This window comes from Rhinolophus hipposideros (genome assembly GCF_964194185.1).
Source record: "Rhinolophus hipposideros genome assembly, chromosome: 14".
Classification (NCBI taxonomy): domain Eukaryota; kingdom Metazoa; phylum Chordata; class Mammalia; order Chiroptera; family Rhinolophidae; genus Rhinolophus; species Rhinolophus hipposideros.
In genome coordinates, this window is record NC_138060.1 from 5,360,342 (window position 1) to 5,377,093 (window position 16,752).

At 36.5% G+C, this 16,752-nt stretch overlaps 1 protein-coding gene across 1 annotated transcript in view; it reads left to right on the top strand.

Moving 5' to 3' along the window:
• Positions 1-632: 632 nt before the first annotated feature.
• TMF1 (TATA element modulatory factor 1) overlaps positions 633-16,752 on the top strand; it is a 30,854-nt gene continuing 14,734 nt past the window's right edge. The window contains exons 1-9 of the mRNA XM_081071551.1: positions 633-1,042; positions 3,277-4,487; positions 6,241-6,344; positions 7,703-7,829; positions 9,984-10,089; positions 12,485-12,627; positions 12,862-13,028; positions 13,297-13,453; positions 16,596-16,688. Of these exons, the coding sequence (XP_080927677.1) occupies positions 901-1,042; positions 3,277-4,487; positions 6,241-6,344; positions 7,703-7,829; positions 9,984-10,089; positions 12,485-12,627; positions 12,862-13,028; positions 13,297-13,453; positions 16,596-16,688 (2,250 nt within the window). The 5' untranslated portion in view covers positions 633-900. The remainder of the gene's footprint in view (positions 1,043-3,276; positions 4,488-6,240; positions 6,345-7,702; positions 7,830-9,983; positions 10,090-12,484; positions 12,628-12,861; positions 13,029-13,296; positions 13,454-16,595; positions 16,689-16,752) is intronic.

The following is a 16,752-nucleotide window of genomic DNA, read 5'->3' on the forward strand; positions in this document are numbered from 1 at the left end:
TTATCTTTAACATTATAGGGGCTATAAACAGGTGCTGACTGGGAAGTCCACCAGATTTCTTCTTTCATTTAAATGTTTGAAAAGTGCATGCAGAAAAAGTTGTATTTTAAATACGCACAGCACACGTCAATAGAGTGATAGGCTTAGTGCCTCCCAGGTTTGTTTTGACTGGGGCGGAGAATGTGTTGCGAGGGAGAGATTGTGCCTTCTGTACCCTTGGTCTAGCCTATAACTCATTGTGGAAGATGGCTTTTTCCTTCCATCAGGTGGGCTGAATCAGGTCTTCTATACAATGTCTAGTATTTTTAGGCAAACCAAACCCAAACCCAGGGTTCCTCCTTAAGGCCAAGTTGAGACAAAGCGCTAAGTACGGGAAATGCAAGTCCCAAATTTCCCTTTGTTGGCAATGATTGCTGTCAAGGCGCTATTCAGTACGTGGGTTTCTACGAAGGAACCTACATGAAAACTCGCCGATTCCTCCCAGAAGATCGGCCTCTGTTGGTAACTATAGTGAACTCCGGTAGTTGAGAATTCCTGCATCAATAGGAAAGTTCCGCGTTCCTCGGTAACTAATGGCAACCCCGGATGTGACGTCAAAGTCCCGCCCGAGTTTCCGTCTATCGGCGGAACTCGGGTCTCGGGGATTTGGTGGTTGTGTACGTGGAAGTAGCTCGCGCACGCGCAGTCCGGCGCGTTCGTCTCCGCTGTGGGAAGGGCTGAGGGTACCCTCCCGGGCTCGGGCGACACTGGTCGGGTCATGGGCACCCGCTGACAGGGCCCGTCGAGTGGAGAAGGAGGCGAGGCGGAGCGCTGCGGCCTTCCCCCGGCCTGCGCCGGTCGGCCTGGCCCTCGGCCTTGTCACTTGGTGCTGCCGCCGGCCAGTGCCGGCTGACGAGGAGGATGAGTTGGTTCAACGCGTCTCAGCTCTCCAGCTTCGCCAAGCAGGCCCTGTCTCAGGCCCAGAAGTCCATCGACCGGGTCCTGGACATCCAGGAGGAGGAGCCGAGCGCCTGGGCCGAGACCATTCCGTACGGAGAGCCGGGTAAGGGGGCGAGGCGCGGGGGCCCTGGCTCCGGCAGGCGCGGAAGGCGTTTCTTCCCGGCCGGTCCTCGGAGGTGCGTCCTGTCTCCGAGACGGCGTCCGCCCTGTGCCCGAGGGACGTGCAGCCCACGGGCCTCCTTGCCTGTGGCCCCGAGTGCGGTGGTGCCGGCCTCGCTGCCCGCGCCCCCCGCTGCCGCGCTCCGGACGCTCGCCGCGGCCGAGACCCGGGGCACCGCGGCGTGGACCCGAGCGGCGGTTGCTAACCTTCAGGGACCGCTCCGCGCTTGGGGAGGGGCTCCTGGTGGCTGTCTCCTTTTCGGACCGGCTCGTCGCCTGAGCGCCGCCATTGGTGTCCTCAGAAGAGGGAGACGGGGCTCGGAAAGGCCGAGGGCCCCCCGAGCCGCCCCGCGGGGGGCGGGCGTGCGGCCGAGGCGGGGCTGCCCCGCGGCTCGTCTCCGAGCGGCTGCGTCTCTCCGGCCCGCCGGTTAGAGGAGCGTGCTTTTAGGCCCCTTCGCTGGCTTTTGGCGCCAAGTCCAAGGAACAGCTGAGCACTTTGGTTTCTGGGGTGAAGATTCGCATTGGGGGGGTGTGCGACCTCTGAAAAAGAATAAGGAGTTACCGACTACTCATTCTGGGTTCTGTGTGTGATTTTACCTAGTTGGCACGTCAGGCCGTCCATGTCAAGTATATGTTCTGGTCCTATTACTTTTCACAGGGTGTTGGACCTTGTTGGAGGAACTCAACTTCCTGTTACAGACTTACCCCACATACTGAATTACGGACTTTAGAGGAGATGATGCAAGTTCTAAATATGAGGATACTCGTTTTATAAAACTTGGGGCTTCAGTTGTGCTACAGAATTCATTTTTAAAAATAAGTTATCCAGAATAAACTCAGGTTTTAGTGAAATCCCGTCAATGTTTATTGGTCATCTACGTTTTATATTGCCATTATCACAAGATGACCAATCTTCGAAATGGAGTACTTTATAGTGGGTATCAGGTAACCCTGGGGTTTATATAAAACATTCTCCAAGAGGCAAATTTGACTTCAGTAATTCATTAAGAGAATTAATAAACCAGCAGACTTACTCTTGCTTCTTCGTTTGCATCTTAAATTTTGGTTTACTCCTTTTTTCATTGTTTTCATATGCAAAACAAATGAATATAAAGTTATGTTCCTAAACTGAAATTTCCTACATACTGCCAAAGTCATATTAAAAGATAGACTTGATAGTTCTTTGGAGCTTTTAAATACTTGTGCTCTCCCCACAACTTCTAAGTATCCATAATTTGAGATAATTCTGCTCAGCTACTTTTGAATTTAGGAAAAGCAGACTTTTTTTAACAGAAGTGCTTTAAATATTCTAGGGAATATGCCATTTTTTGTTTATCTTTGGGGTTTTTCATAAAACATATTTCTATAACTTACACAATTACCTTTTTTTCACCAAAAGGATATTTTCTCTTTAGGGTTTTTTAAGAATCCTAGTAGAAACTACCATTTACATCAAAAAGCAATAATCTAATAAAAATGCACATTTCTGGAATTCATATGACCTTCTACTAATTGCTGACATAATTTGTAATTTAGGAAGACAACAAAACTTTCTCGTAGAGTGGGTATGGAGAGTGAAAGTTGGAGAATGAGCTTGTAACTAAGTGGATGAAAATGAATTTGTCCTCTAGAAGTTACTGTTCCCATCAGTTTACTTTGATCTTTGGAAAAGGACATTTGTCACCAGTATTTTGGGTTCAGTTTTTGAGTGTTGCCCTCTTGCCCAGCTCATCACTATAGTATTGGTATTACAAGAAAAAAATTAATGTAAAATAACAGAATAGAAGGTAGAATCAATTTGCCGTCGCTGCACATAACCTGTTAGTGAAGATATTATTGTGAAATGCATCATATGTATTTTGTACTTAGCAGGGGTTTTATAACATATCATTACTTTCTTAATTTGTTGTGGGAGGCAATAACATAATTACTTCTGGTAGACCGGGCCCAGTCCAGTCTTTTATCTTTGTTCCTACTTCCTCTTGGACAGATCGACACCAGTTTTCCTCTTTAAGGCCCAAAGTTAACCTGTGCGCTAGTTAATTAAGTAGTAAGCAACAAGGGTAACAGGTGCAAATTATAGGTTGTATTCCAGATTTTCTTTTTTTTTAACATTTATATTGACTTATAATAGTGATTGTAATATTAATATATATAAATTTATTTATTTGGTCATAGGAGTAAGTCCCCCTGCCAGTGGAGGATGGGATACATCAACCTGGGGGTTAAAATCTAACACTGAACCTCAGAGTCAACCCGTAGCCTCTCCTAAAGCAATTACAAAGCCGGTTCGGAGATCTGTGGTAGATGAATCTGAAACTTTCTTCAGTGCCTTTCTCTCTCCAGCGGATGTCCAGACCATTCAGAAGAGTCCGGTGGTATCAACACCACCAGCTAAATCACAGAGACCAGAAGAAGAAGTGAAAAGCACCTTACAGGAATCCTTGCACACAGGAGAGTCAAGAACAACTGAAACAACGGAGTCAAAAGTAAAAGACCCTTCTCCCTGTGTATTGTCAGGGGAAACTCTGGCGGTAGATACTTTGTCTCCTAACACTGAAGGCAAGCATGAGGAAACTGTCTATAAAGAAGCTGATATAAAGGTGTCAACCTTAAGTTTGAAAGTACCTGAGAGTGTAATTAATTTGAAAACAACTAGGGAAAATGTATCTAATATGTCTTCACCGTCTCTCACAGCAGAAACAAAGGACATGGCTTCGGAACCTAAGGAACAAAAACATGAAGACAGACAGAGCAATACACCTTCTCCTCCTGTTAGCACTTTCTCGTCAGGTACTTCTACCACCAGTGATATTGAAGTTTTAGATCACGAAAGTGTAATAAGTGAGAGCTCGGCAAGTTCAAGACAAGAGACTGCAGATTCGAAATCAAGTCTTCACTTAATGCAGACATCTTTTCAGCTTCTCTCAACATCTGCTTGTCCTGAATATAATCGTTTGGATGATTTCCAAAAACTCACTGAGAGTTGCTGCTCATCTGATGCTTTTGAAAGAATAGACTCGTTTAGTGTACAGTCATTAGATAGCCGCAGTGTAAGTGAAATCAACTCAGATGATGAATTGTCAGGCAAGGGATATGCTTTAGGACCTATTATCGTTAATCCTTCCACCCCAAAGACTAAAATAGTTGAGTCTGTTGAAGGAAAATCTGAGGAAGAAGTAAATGAAACACTAATTATACCCACTGAGGAAACAGAAATGGAAGAAAGTGGACGAAGTGCCACTCCTGTTAACTGTGAACAGCCTGATATCTTGGTTTCTTCTACACCAATAAATGAAGGGCCTCCTGTCTTAGATAAGGTAGCTGAGCATTACGAAGCTGCTGAAAGTCAGCCAGAAGCACTTTCTGAGAAGGAAGATATTTGCAAGGTAACTAGAAAGAGGAAGGGGATTTTTGCATATGCTTTTCAGAGGTTAAATCGTGTTTGTTTTTAATATTCAGTGATGCATCATGATTTGTACTGATTTAAAAAACAGGCTTTTTTTTGCCATTTAAATGTGGCATTAAGGACTTTAAAATTGAAGACTTATTCATAATACATTATTTGAAATTTTTCCAAGTAACATAAATTGATATTTCAATATAACTAAGCGTAAGGAAGTTTTTATATTACATCTATACTGTTGAGTCTTTGTCACCTTAAAATTCTCTTATACTATGCTCATTAATTTTTCAGTTTGCAAAGGACTGTCTGTAAACATACATCTTCAACTCCTTTATAGATAGAGGTGCAAAAACAAATCTATTATATGGGTTTTTTATATCAAAATATTTTTTGCATGTTCCCATTTGTAGCAAATCTTAAATGAAAATTTACATTGTTAATTACTGATGTTTTTCTATTACTGCTTCCATTTGCTTTTTTTATGTTATTTTTTTTTATATTTCCGATTAATAGCTAGCTATCTTACATGAATAAGAAAGGGAAATGTCCAAGGAACTAAGGCACTGCTTAGGAATGACAAATTACCTCTACCTAATATATGTATAAAAAGAAAGTGGTGTAAATTCCTTAATGAACATTAAGTCACAGTTTTAGTTTTTCCTATGATTTTTTAGATAATAGAAATTGAGTTGGATCTGGCATCTTTATTAGACTCCTCTGAGGTACAGGACGTCTTGAAGAAATGCCCTGTTAAGTGCCATATATTGAATTATGTAATGTAAAAAAAATAAAAGGCCAGATCCCCTTACCTAGGTTCAGTGTTATTCACAAACAAAATGCCATGCTATAGCTTTACTAGCAGTTTGAATTCCTAGAAACCAATACTATTATCAATAAGGTAAGTGATTTCTAAATTAATCTAGACCTAAATCAGGTAAGACAATTTTTTTTTTTAGTAAAAAAGGCACCATTCCTACCCCCTCATATACAAGTTTATCACTGCTGTAGCAGGATCTAAGGAATAAGATATTTTAACCATTCCTTTTTGTTTAGCTTTATACTAAGATTTTTCTGTTTAGCTTTATTCTAAGATTGTTCTGTAGATTTTTAAATTGCATGCCTATGGATTTTCTAAAATTACTTTTGAAAGAATAGAATCATACCATACTAAAAAAAGTTACATGTTATATTTTTGGGTTACAGAATAATATGGAAAAACATACACTCGTTTGTATAGCCACAGTCCGACTAAGATATAGAACATTATTGGAGGCTTTGAAGTCCCTCTTTTATTTTTTCTTTATCATATCTATTTCTTTCCCCTTTTGGTGGCTTATGCACACTGTTCCCAAGTTTTAGCTGTTAAAAACAAACAGCTGTAAGTGTTCTTGTATAGAAACGCAAGAGTTTTCTTCTCTGAGGTATACCTAAAAGAATTTTCTGTGTCAAGGGTATGTAGATCTTCAACTAGATGTTGTCGGGTGGTTTTCCAAAGCAGTTTACTAATTTATACTCCAGCCTGCTGTGTGGTTGTACTAATTTACACTCCTCTACCAGCTGTGTATGAGTTCTTGTTGTATTGTATTTATTGTGTTCCCAATATTTTTAATCATTTTTAAGAAATGATGCTGTTTTATCGATTATAGTGATTAGGTTACCTTTTTAACTCATCACCTGCGTGTAAGAATGGTCTTTTAAAGCTAAATGTTTGACTTTTGTGTATTCTCCTTATCTAGAAAGTTGAATTTCTGAATGAGAAACTGGATAAAAGGGAAGCTCAGTTATTATCTCTTAGTAAAGAAAAAGCACTTTTAGAAGAAGCTTATGATAATCTGAAAGAGTAAGTATTTTGCAAATGTGAATAGCTTTACACATTTTACTTCATTATCTATACTTGGTTATCTTCTAAGAATGTTTTTTAAATTAAAGTGGTTTTTAGGGCTGGCCCGGTGGCTCAGGCAGTTGGAGCTCCGTGCACCTAACGCCGAAGGCTACCGGTTCGATTCCCACATGGGCCAGTGCCAGATGGCTCTGGAGCGCAGAGTTGGTTGAAGCGCAGGCTCTCAACCACAAGGTTGCCGGTTCGACTTCTTGACCATGGGATGGTGGGCTGCGCCCCCTGCAACTAAGATTGAACATGGCAACTTGAGCTGAGCTGCTACTGAGCTCCCGGATGGCCAGGTTGGAGCTGTCCTCTCAACCACAAGGTTGCTTGTTCGACTCCTGCAAGGCATGGTGGGCTGCGCCCCCTGCAACTAACAACAGCAACTGGACCTGGAGCTGAGTTGCGCCCTCCATAACTAAGATTGAAAGGACAACAACTTGTTTGGGAAAAATTCCTGGAAGTACACTTTACCCAATAAAATCCTCCTGTAAAAAAAAAAAAAAAAAATTAAAGTGGGTTTTAATTTAACTTGTTCATAATTATTCAAATTTGAATAGCATTTCAATTCTAACCTTAGAGATTACTTTTCATATTATCTTTACCCTATTACCTTTGGCATTGAAGAGGTGTTTTGCAAAAAACAAAATTTTTCTACTTATTATTAATAACCTTTTAGTATTAGAGATTTAAAACATGTCTTTAAAGAAAGCTTGTGATATTATATTTAAAAATACTGAGTACAGTGGTACCTTGGTTTTTGAACGTAATCCGTTCCGGAAGACAATTCGAGTTCTGCAATGTTCGAAAACCGAGGCATGGTTTCCCCATAGAAAGTAATGCAAAATGGATTAATCCGTTCCAGACCTTTAAAATCAACCCCTAAAACTGCAAATTTAGCATGAATTTTACTATTTAGTAGTACCACAGAGCCATAAAATTTATGGCATTTGTAAACCAAAATGTTTGTCAAAAGAAACGTTTGAAAACCGAGGTACCACTGTATTTGTTTTCATTAAGGAGGTGATTGGTAAAAGGTGACATGATTCAAAAATGAACATTTTTATTTACTTTTTTCTTAATTTTACATATCAAACATTGTGACATTTTCAATTACTAATGGTTTTCTTTGAGGTGTTTAAAAATAAATTAAGCAAATAATTTTTCTCTGAAAAGTTAACAGGCCTAAAACTGATTTATTTTTGTAAGGTATGTGTTGAAGACAATGTTACTTTCCTTTTGCAAACTGAACTCATCCTGTTACCTTTGTAATATATAAACAAGTGTCCTCAGTGTCAGTATTATTTTAAATTTAGTGAAATGTTCAGAGTGAAAGAAGAAAGCAGCAGCATTTCTTCCTTGAAAGATGAGTTTACTCAGAGAATTGCAGAAGCAGAAAAGAAAGTTCAGCTAGCCTGCAAAGAAAGAGATGCTGCTAAAAAGGTAATGGAAGTTTAAAATATATATTAATTAAACTCTGTAGAGACATAGAGTTTTGAGGAGTGCCTGTATAATATTTTGCTATTGGAAAAAAGAGGTAAGAGTAAAAGGATACTATGGCATATTAACACTTAAATTGTAAATTTTTCAATACCTTTACAATTACAGGTTTTGATATTTTTAAAAAGTCAGCATACTTGTCTGTATAAGTCTTTGTAAGATACATAGTGAGGATCACTAGACTAACTTTTTTTTACATTAAAGTTTATTGGGGTGACAATTGTTAGTAAAGTTACATAAATTTCAGGTATGCTAGAATAACTTGTAAATGATAATTCCATCAAAATAAATAACACTTAAATCTAAATGGGACTAAAATTTATCATTACTCTCATTTGTTATTTTCTACCACTTTAAACATTATATATATGTACTTCTTCAAGTCAAAATAATTTTAAAATAAAAATTTCTAATGAGTAGTGACTCTTGGGAAACATAACATTGTTTTATTCTAATATGGGATTTCTCAACCTCAGCACTATTGACCTTTTGGACTAGACAATTTTATGTCGTATCGGATTTTCCTGTGCATTGTAGGCTTGTTTACCTGCATCCCAGGCTCCTACCTACAAGATGACAATATCACCCTCCCCACTCCATTTCCTACCCTTCCATCCCCACCGCTTTTGTGCTAATTGAAAATTTTGCCAGACATTACCAAATGTCCCCTTGGGAGCAAAATCACACCTGGTGGGGAAGCATTGTTCTGATTCATACAATTTTTAACAGTTGGCTATTTCAGAAATTGGTAACCAACTAAGGTTATTAATTACCTTAAGTGACAAGTTTGTTGTTCTCGTAATAGATGACAATGTCAACAATATATAGTATGAGGTGTAATGAAATAACGAGACAGAATGAAATAAGTTATACATAGAGATGAATAGCAGTTGGAATGGTATTGTAGAGGATGAATTCTGACCAGAGAAATGAAGAGGGTTTCATGGAAGATATGACATTCTTGCTGGACCTTGATGTGTGAATCAGATTTTGATAGAAAATGGATAGCAAGTGTTGTGGCTGGTTTGGAGCATGGACTTTGGGGATTCACAGACCTGGTTTTAAGTCATAATTTTACCACTTATTTTATTAGCTTCCTGCCCTTCAGATTTACTCAATTTTTCTGAGTATTAGTTTTCTTATCTGTGTAGTTGAATACTGTTTCCCTGAAAATAAGACTTAGCCACACCATCAGCTCTAATGCGGCTTTTGGAGCAAAAATTAATATAAAACCCGGTCTTATTTTACTATAAGACCGGGTCTTATATAATATAAGACTGGGTATAATATAATATATAATATCACATAACACAACATAACATGTATAAAATAATATCGGGGATTATATTAATTTTTGCTCCAAAAGACGGATTAGAGCTGATGGTCTGACTGCTTATTTTCGGGGAATACATATAATATGGTATTATATGTAAATACAGGTGTCTCCCTCATCAGATTGTTGTGAGGATTAAATAATAATGGATACAAAGTATGGTTTAAATACCTAATAAATGTTAGTTGTTTTTAGTTGCTGTTTAGTTTCAGAGCATCTCTTAAAACTAAATTTTAAATCAAAGAACATTTTTCACATCATCATACTTCTCCATTATAGTTTTAAAAGACAAACTATCTTGACGTGTTTCTGCTGAATCTCTGCTTTATTAAAGTAGATCAAACTGTATATAATTGTTTCACAACATACTAATAGGTGCACTGAGTTTTAATGAGGCAAAGAAATACAGTGAAAAACGAGATACATACTGTTTGTTTAAAATGGTGTTCCAAATATAATGCCTTTAGAAAATGTATGTAGAGATACTTAAGAAGGGTTATTGAAATTTAACTTATTCTCATTTTCATTTCCGTATTAAAATCTGTTTATATCTGAATTCAGGTTTTCTGTATTGTTTTCAAATCTGTTTCCTTAGTCTTAATTAACCAAGGTAATAAACTCAGGTTAACAGAATAAAAGTTATCGATTCCTATCAAGAATGTAGTTATTAATAACTTCTTTGAATATGGTAAAAAATTGAAAAAATGTGCCCAAATGGAAGTAATTCTTTATGGTATTTACATTCCTTTTTTTCTTTTAATTAGGAAATCAAAATTGTAAAAGAAGAACTTGCAACTAGATTAAATAGTAGTGAAACTTCAGACCTTTTGAAAGAGAAAGATGAGCAGATCCGAGGGTTAATGGAAGAAGGTACGTATTTAGTTGATTATGAAAAATATTGTAAAAACAGGAAAAATACTTGCCACATAACTAGCTGTGGCTTCCTGATAAAAAGTATTGGAAGCAAGGAAGTTTTGGACTTAACTCTCAGAAATAGTAGGTGACAATTTGTGGAAGAATGGGGAGCAAGATATATGGAGGCAGAGATACATGTATGTAGCTTTTTGTTTCTAGAGAGGTAAAAAAATAACTCCCTGAAAAATACATAGAAGTTTGTGCTTCCTTGAAGAAAGCTTGTAACGGATTTTAGATCTTGTCATTTAAACAAGGTATTTGAAGGTTCTAATTCTGGAGTTTATGTAGTATTTGAATCTCTAGTTTGGGTGTTATATGGTACTATTGTATTGTTCTGGCATTTGATAGTGAATTTTTCATTTTCATGTTTTAATTTTTCTGCTATTAAGCACTTTATGAAAATATTTATAACTAGCAAAGTTATAGAAATTAAAGAGCCTTCATGAGTTAAGTCATTACAGATGGACAACCAAATTAATTTCTTTATGTAATATCATATGAAAGTAGTTTTGAAAAAGGTATTCAAGTGAATTTTTTCATAATTAAAGTTTTTCCAGTTAAAGGAATAATACTTGGTGCTTACAGAAATTTTTGAAGTTACAGAAAGTGTATGAAGAAAGAAAAAATAAACCATAATCCAATTTTATAAGGAACTGTTAATTTCTTTTAGTCCCTTTTAAATGTATTTTTAATACATTTTAAACATAATTAAGATCATATATCTAATTTGCAAATCTTCTTTTACATTTTCCCTATGCCGTTCAATACTTTGATACCATTATTAATGGCTGAATTAAAGTCCATTATATGAATATACCATAATTTGTGTTACTGTTTTCCTAATGTTATATATTTATTTCTAAAATGTTAATGTTGCAGATAATGGTTGGGATGAATGTTTCTGTGTTTAAATCATTGAACTTAAGTGAATTTCCAGAGTAAATGTTTGAGAAACAATTGGGAACAATCACTTCATTTAAAAAAGTTTTACCCAATTTTTCTTTTTCATTTATTTAAGCTAATATTTCACAGTTAGTATGTCAGGTATTGTGTTTGATACAATAATAAATACAACACACTCTGTCCTTCAGGAGTTTACAGTTTAATGAGAGGGAAATATAAGTACAAAGATAATTATAAAACACGATCTAAGCACTAAAATAGAATAATGAAGAGTTGACAAAAACACAAATTCCTTATCTCAAAACATCTTGAAGTCAGTAACTGCCTTGTGTTACAACATTAATTAAGGGGAAGGCTAAGTGCATGGTTTTATTATTTTTAAAAATTATTAAAAATATTAATATCGAATGTCACTATTTTGGAATTTAGTAATTTAGTCAGGGGCTAATGTTTTCTTTTGCTTAATGAACCTCTTTTTAGAGAAAACAGGAATATTTACATACTGCTTCCGTATCCCCCAGAAGTATTTGTAAACTTAATAGCTGAAAGACTCGAAGCTGAAAGTACATTACAGTGAATAACTGGTCACTTCATTACCACGATTCATCAGCTAATTAACATCTGGCCACACATATCTTTTATATCTTTCTGCACACACATACACTACTACCCTTTTTCCAAACCATTTTGAAGGTAGGTGACAGATACCATAATACTTCACTCCTAAATTTTTTGTTTTCAGTTTGTTGAGGTATAATCGACAAATAAAAATTACATATATTTAAGGTATACAACATGATTTTTTGATATACGTATACATTGTGAAATGATTACAAAAGGAAGCTAATTAACATATCAATCACTTCATGTAGTTTTGTTATTAAGATCTACTCACTTAGTAAATTCAAATGTATCATACAGGCAGTATTTTTAACTTTAGTTATAATGCTGTACATTAGATCTCCAGAAATTACTCGTTCTGCATTACTGAATTTTTGTACCCTTTGACCAACATCTCTCCATTTCCCCTACCCCCTGATCCCCTGGTAGCCACCATTCTACTCTCTACTTCTATAAGTTCAACTATTTAGATTCCATGTATAAGTGAGACCATGCAATATCTATGTCTGGCTTATTTCGTCCTCCAGGTTCATCCATGTTGTTGCAAATGTCAGGATTTTCTTCTTTTTTAAGACTAAATAATATTACACACACAGACACACACACACACATTTCCTTTATAAAGCACATTTTCTTGTTCTCTACCATCCTTCCACCTAGTAATTTTAGCCTTCATTAATGATCCTTGTTCAATCAGTTTAACAATGGTGGTTACAGTATTGTGATTTTTAAAATATCAGTTATGTCACTTGTTAGATAAAATAGTCTGTTTAAGTTCTTAGGGAATCATTATTCTTTGAATTTATACTCTTTTTGCCATTCCCAGGAGAAAAACTTTCAAAACAGCAGCTGCATAGTTCTAACATCATTAAGAAATTAAGAGCTAAAGACAAAGAAAATGAAAATATTATTGCAAAGCTGAACAAAAAAGTTAAAGAGCTAGAAGAAGAGTTACAACATTTAAAACAGGTGAATATTGATCATTTTCTACATATAGTTATTATATGAACAGTTGACTACGGTTTATAAAACATTTGCAATGATTTATTTGGGGTATATCCTATTAGAAGGATGTTTCCAACAATTTACTAGAGGAATGTTAAGGTTTTTCTTTGTTATTCTAACATTTGAGATCCTGGAATACAGTTATTTTACCATGATGTTATTTATTGAAGAATACTTTTGTCTGTTCTTATAATATAGGTCCTTGATGGCAAAGAAGAGGTTGAGAAACAACATCGAGAAAATATTAAAAAACTAAATTCTGTGGTTGAACACCAAGAAAAAGATCTTGGCCGACTTCAAGTAGACATGAATGAACTTGAAGAAAAGAACAGAAGTATTCAGGCTGCTCTTGATAGTGCATACAAGTAAGAAAATAAGCAAATACGCAACTCATGTAATAGGAACGTGGAAAAAGCCCTTTTTCTATTACTAACAACTGAGCTTTGTATAAACTTGTAAGTATTCAAACTAAGTTCAATAAAAAGAGTCCTTAGTGCAGTCGGTGTTTATTATGTGGTGAACTCTCTCCCATTCTGTAGATCCCATGGTAATCTAAATGGAAACTTCATAACCTGGGCCATGTAATTAACCGTGTATTACTTTAAATAAAACTTATCAATCTAATTTTTTAAGAGAACTTACTGATCTCCACAAAGCCAATGCTGCAAAGGATAGTGAGGCACAGGAAGCTGTTCTAAATCGGGAAAGGAAAGCTAAAGAAGAACTTTCTGCAGCACTAGAGAAGGTTCAAGAAGAAGCCCGTCAGCAACAAGAAACATTAGCCATTCAAGTAAGCAATGGATACTGAATTAATCTTTTAAATCTTGGGGCTTCTGCATATTAAAGAATCCATTAGTTAGTTTGAATCAGACCTATTACTGACCATGCTGGGCATCTATAATCCTGTTGGGCATTTTTTTTAAGAGTGTTGAATTATGCCAAACTTAATCAGTTGTGTGTTGTTTTAAACTGTTGTTAAAATGATGCTTACATTATAACAGTATTGCCTAATTTTTTGTGAATTTCAGACTTATTTGAGAATATCGAGAAAGCTAACGACCCTTTTACCAAAGAAGTGCACATATGCAGATAAATAATAAACCTTGCTGATAATTTCAGGAGAATCCATGTAACTCCCTGGATCTCAGATGAAGGAGGAAACCCAAAATTTGTCAGGCTTTGTCTTACAGAATATTTGAGTTTTTTCCACTTTTTATTGTTATAAATAATGTTGCTGTAAACATTCATTTACATTTTTTTGTGTGAACATATATTTTAAACTATTTTAGATTTTTTGTCCTCAAGTCATTTGGTAACCCTGTATTTAACTTTTTGAGGAACTACCAAACTTTTCCTCAGCAGCTGCTCCATTTTACCTTCCCACCAGCAACATATGAGGGTTTCAATTTCTCTGGCAATCCTCGCCAGTATTTGTTACTGTCTTTTTTTTTTTCCAATGTACCCCTTTTAGTGGGTGTGAAGAAGTAATCTGTGGTGTTGATTTACATTTCCCTAATGACTACTGATGCTGAGCATCTTTTCATGTGCTTATTAGACGTTATGTTTCTCCTTTGGAGAAATTTATTAAAATATTCAAATCCTTTGACCATTTTTAAACTGGGTTGTCTTTTTATTGTTCTTTATATATTCTGCATATTGGACTCTTATCAGATGTAGGATTTGCAAATATTTTCTCCCATTGTACAGGTTGTCTTTCTTGGTAGTGTCCTTTGATGCACGAAAGTTTAAATTTGATGAAGTCCAGCTTACCTATTTTTTGTTGTTGCTTGTGTTTTGGGTGTTATATTTAAGAAACTATTGCTTAACCCAATGTTATGCAGATTTTCACCTGTTTCCTTCGAAGAATTTTATAGTCTTGGCTCTCACATTTAGGCCTTTTGCATGTGGATACCCAGTTGTTCTGGCACCATTTGTTAAAAAGACTGTTCTCTCCTCATCGACCCCAACGCATTTTTTTATTTAATTTTGCATGAGTATGTAAAACAACATGATTCCAAAGTGTAATATACTTAGACAATATTTGCTTCCAATTTAGCCTCTCCCCCATTCCTTTTATTTGCCTATGAGTAACCATTTGATTAGTGTTTGGTTAATTTTTTTTCAGTGTGTCTTATTTGTAAAAGCAAGAAAATATACATTTTCTATACATTTACTTATATACCCCCCACATATACATACACAAATTTACACTTATACACATATTTGTTTTTGTCTCCCTGATCCTTCTTACATAAAATATAGTTTACTATTTATAGTATTTCACAGCTTATTTTGTTTGCTAAATAAAATGTCTTGGTGATCAGTCCATAGTAGTGCATAGAGCTTTTTAAAAAAATTTTTTTTATAGTTATAATTCTTCATTGTGCAAATATCCCATTGTTTATTCAGTCAGATCTTATTAACGGATATTTGGGTTGTTTTCAATATTTTGGTATTATAAATCACACTGTGGTCCATATACCCCTTGTGTTTCTGCTACTTTTATCACTGGGATAGAGAAAATATTAATATTTTAAATTAAAAATATATTGGAATGGCAATAAAGAACAATTGGGAGAATGGGAGATAGAAAGTATGGGACTACCATTCATTAAATCACCACCTTTTACAGGTCAGTTTTGTGTATTACCTTCTTGTCCTTTTCTCCATGTACAGATTTTTTTTACTTGATATTATATATATTATTTTATAGTTTTTTCTTTTAAGATTGAATCATACTTTTTAAAAAGATTTTTTATTGGGGAAAGGGAACAGGATTTTATTGGGGAACAGTGTATACTTCCAGGACTTTTTTCCAAGTCAGTCGTTGTCCTTTCAATTGTAGTTGTGGAGGGTGCCGTTAAGCTTCAAGTTGTTGTTCTTTCAGTCTTAGTTGTGGGGGGCGCAGTTTAGCTCCAGGTCCAGTTGCCGTTGCTAGTTGCAGGGGGCGCAGCCCACCATCCCTTGCGGGAATTGAGGAATCGAACTGGCAACCTTGTGGTTGAGAGGATGCGCTTCAACCAACTGAGCCATCTGGGAGCTCAGCGGCAGCTCAGCTCAAGGTACTTTGTTCAATCTTAGTTGCAGGGGGAGCTGCCCACCATCCCTTGTGGGACTCGAGGAATCGAACTGGCAACCTTGTGGTTGAGAGCCCGCGCTCCAACCAACTGAGCCATCCGGGAGGCAGCTCAGCTCAAGGTGCTGTGTTCAATCGTAGTTGCAGGGGGTAGAGCCCACCATTTCTTGCGGGACTCGAGGAGTTGAACCGGCAACCCTGTGGTTGAGAGCCCACTGGCCCATGTGGGAATCGAACCGGCAGCCTTTGGAGTTAGGAGCACAGAGCTCCAACCGCCTGAGCCACCAGGCAGGCCCTGAATCATACATTTTTATATGTCTTAACATTTATCATAATTTTAATGGGTATATTCATGTTATGTCAACATTTGCAAAAATAGATTAACTACTGAAGGATATTTAGAATATTTCATGTTTTGTGTGTTTTTGCTAATCTAGCTGACAGTGTAGGGAATATCTTTTTATGCTTTTAGAGATTTCCTTCACAGAGTAAATTCTCAAAATGTGTATGTATAGCTCATAGAGTGCCTATCACATTCTGCCTTGTGCTCTAAATATTTATGGCTTCATTGTTTCTCCTTCTATATTGTGGGTCAGTGACTGTGTCTTCTAAGTATTTATATACTTTTTTTTTTTTTTTTGCCTAACAGAGTGCTTTCCTAAGTACATATTTACATACAGTTTTGAAATTGGTTGATGAATGGGATGTGTGAGAATCATATATGTAAAAGCTCACTGGGTAGTGTGGAGTATTACATATGAACAATAAGTCCATAAACACAAAATAAGTACTTAGCAAGAAGTTCTAGCTAATGTTTGAGATTGTTTGTGATAGTGTGTTTCTTTTCCTCACACAGGTAGGGGACCTTAGGCTAGCACTGCAACGTGCAGAACAAGCAGCTGCCAGGAAAGAGGATTATTTACGACATGAAGTCAGTGAACTCCAGCAGGTACTGTCACTGTTTTCCTAAGCGTAAATCCTAGATGTGTTTTCCTAGAAATAAAAAATGACTC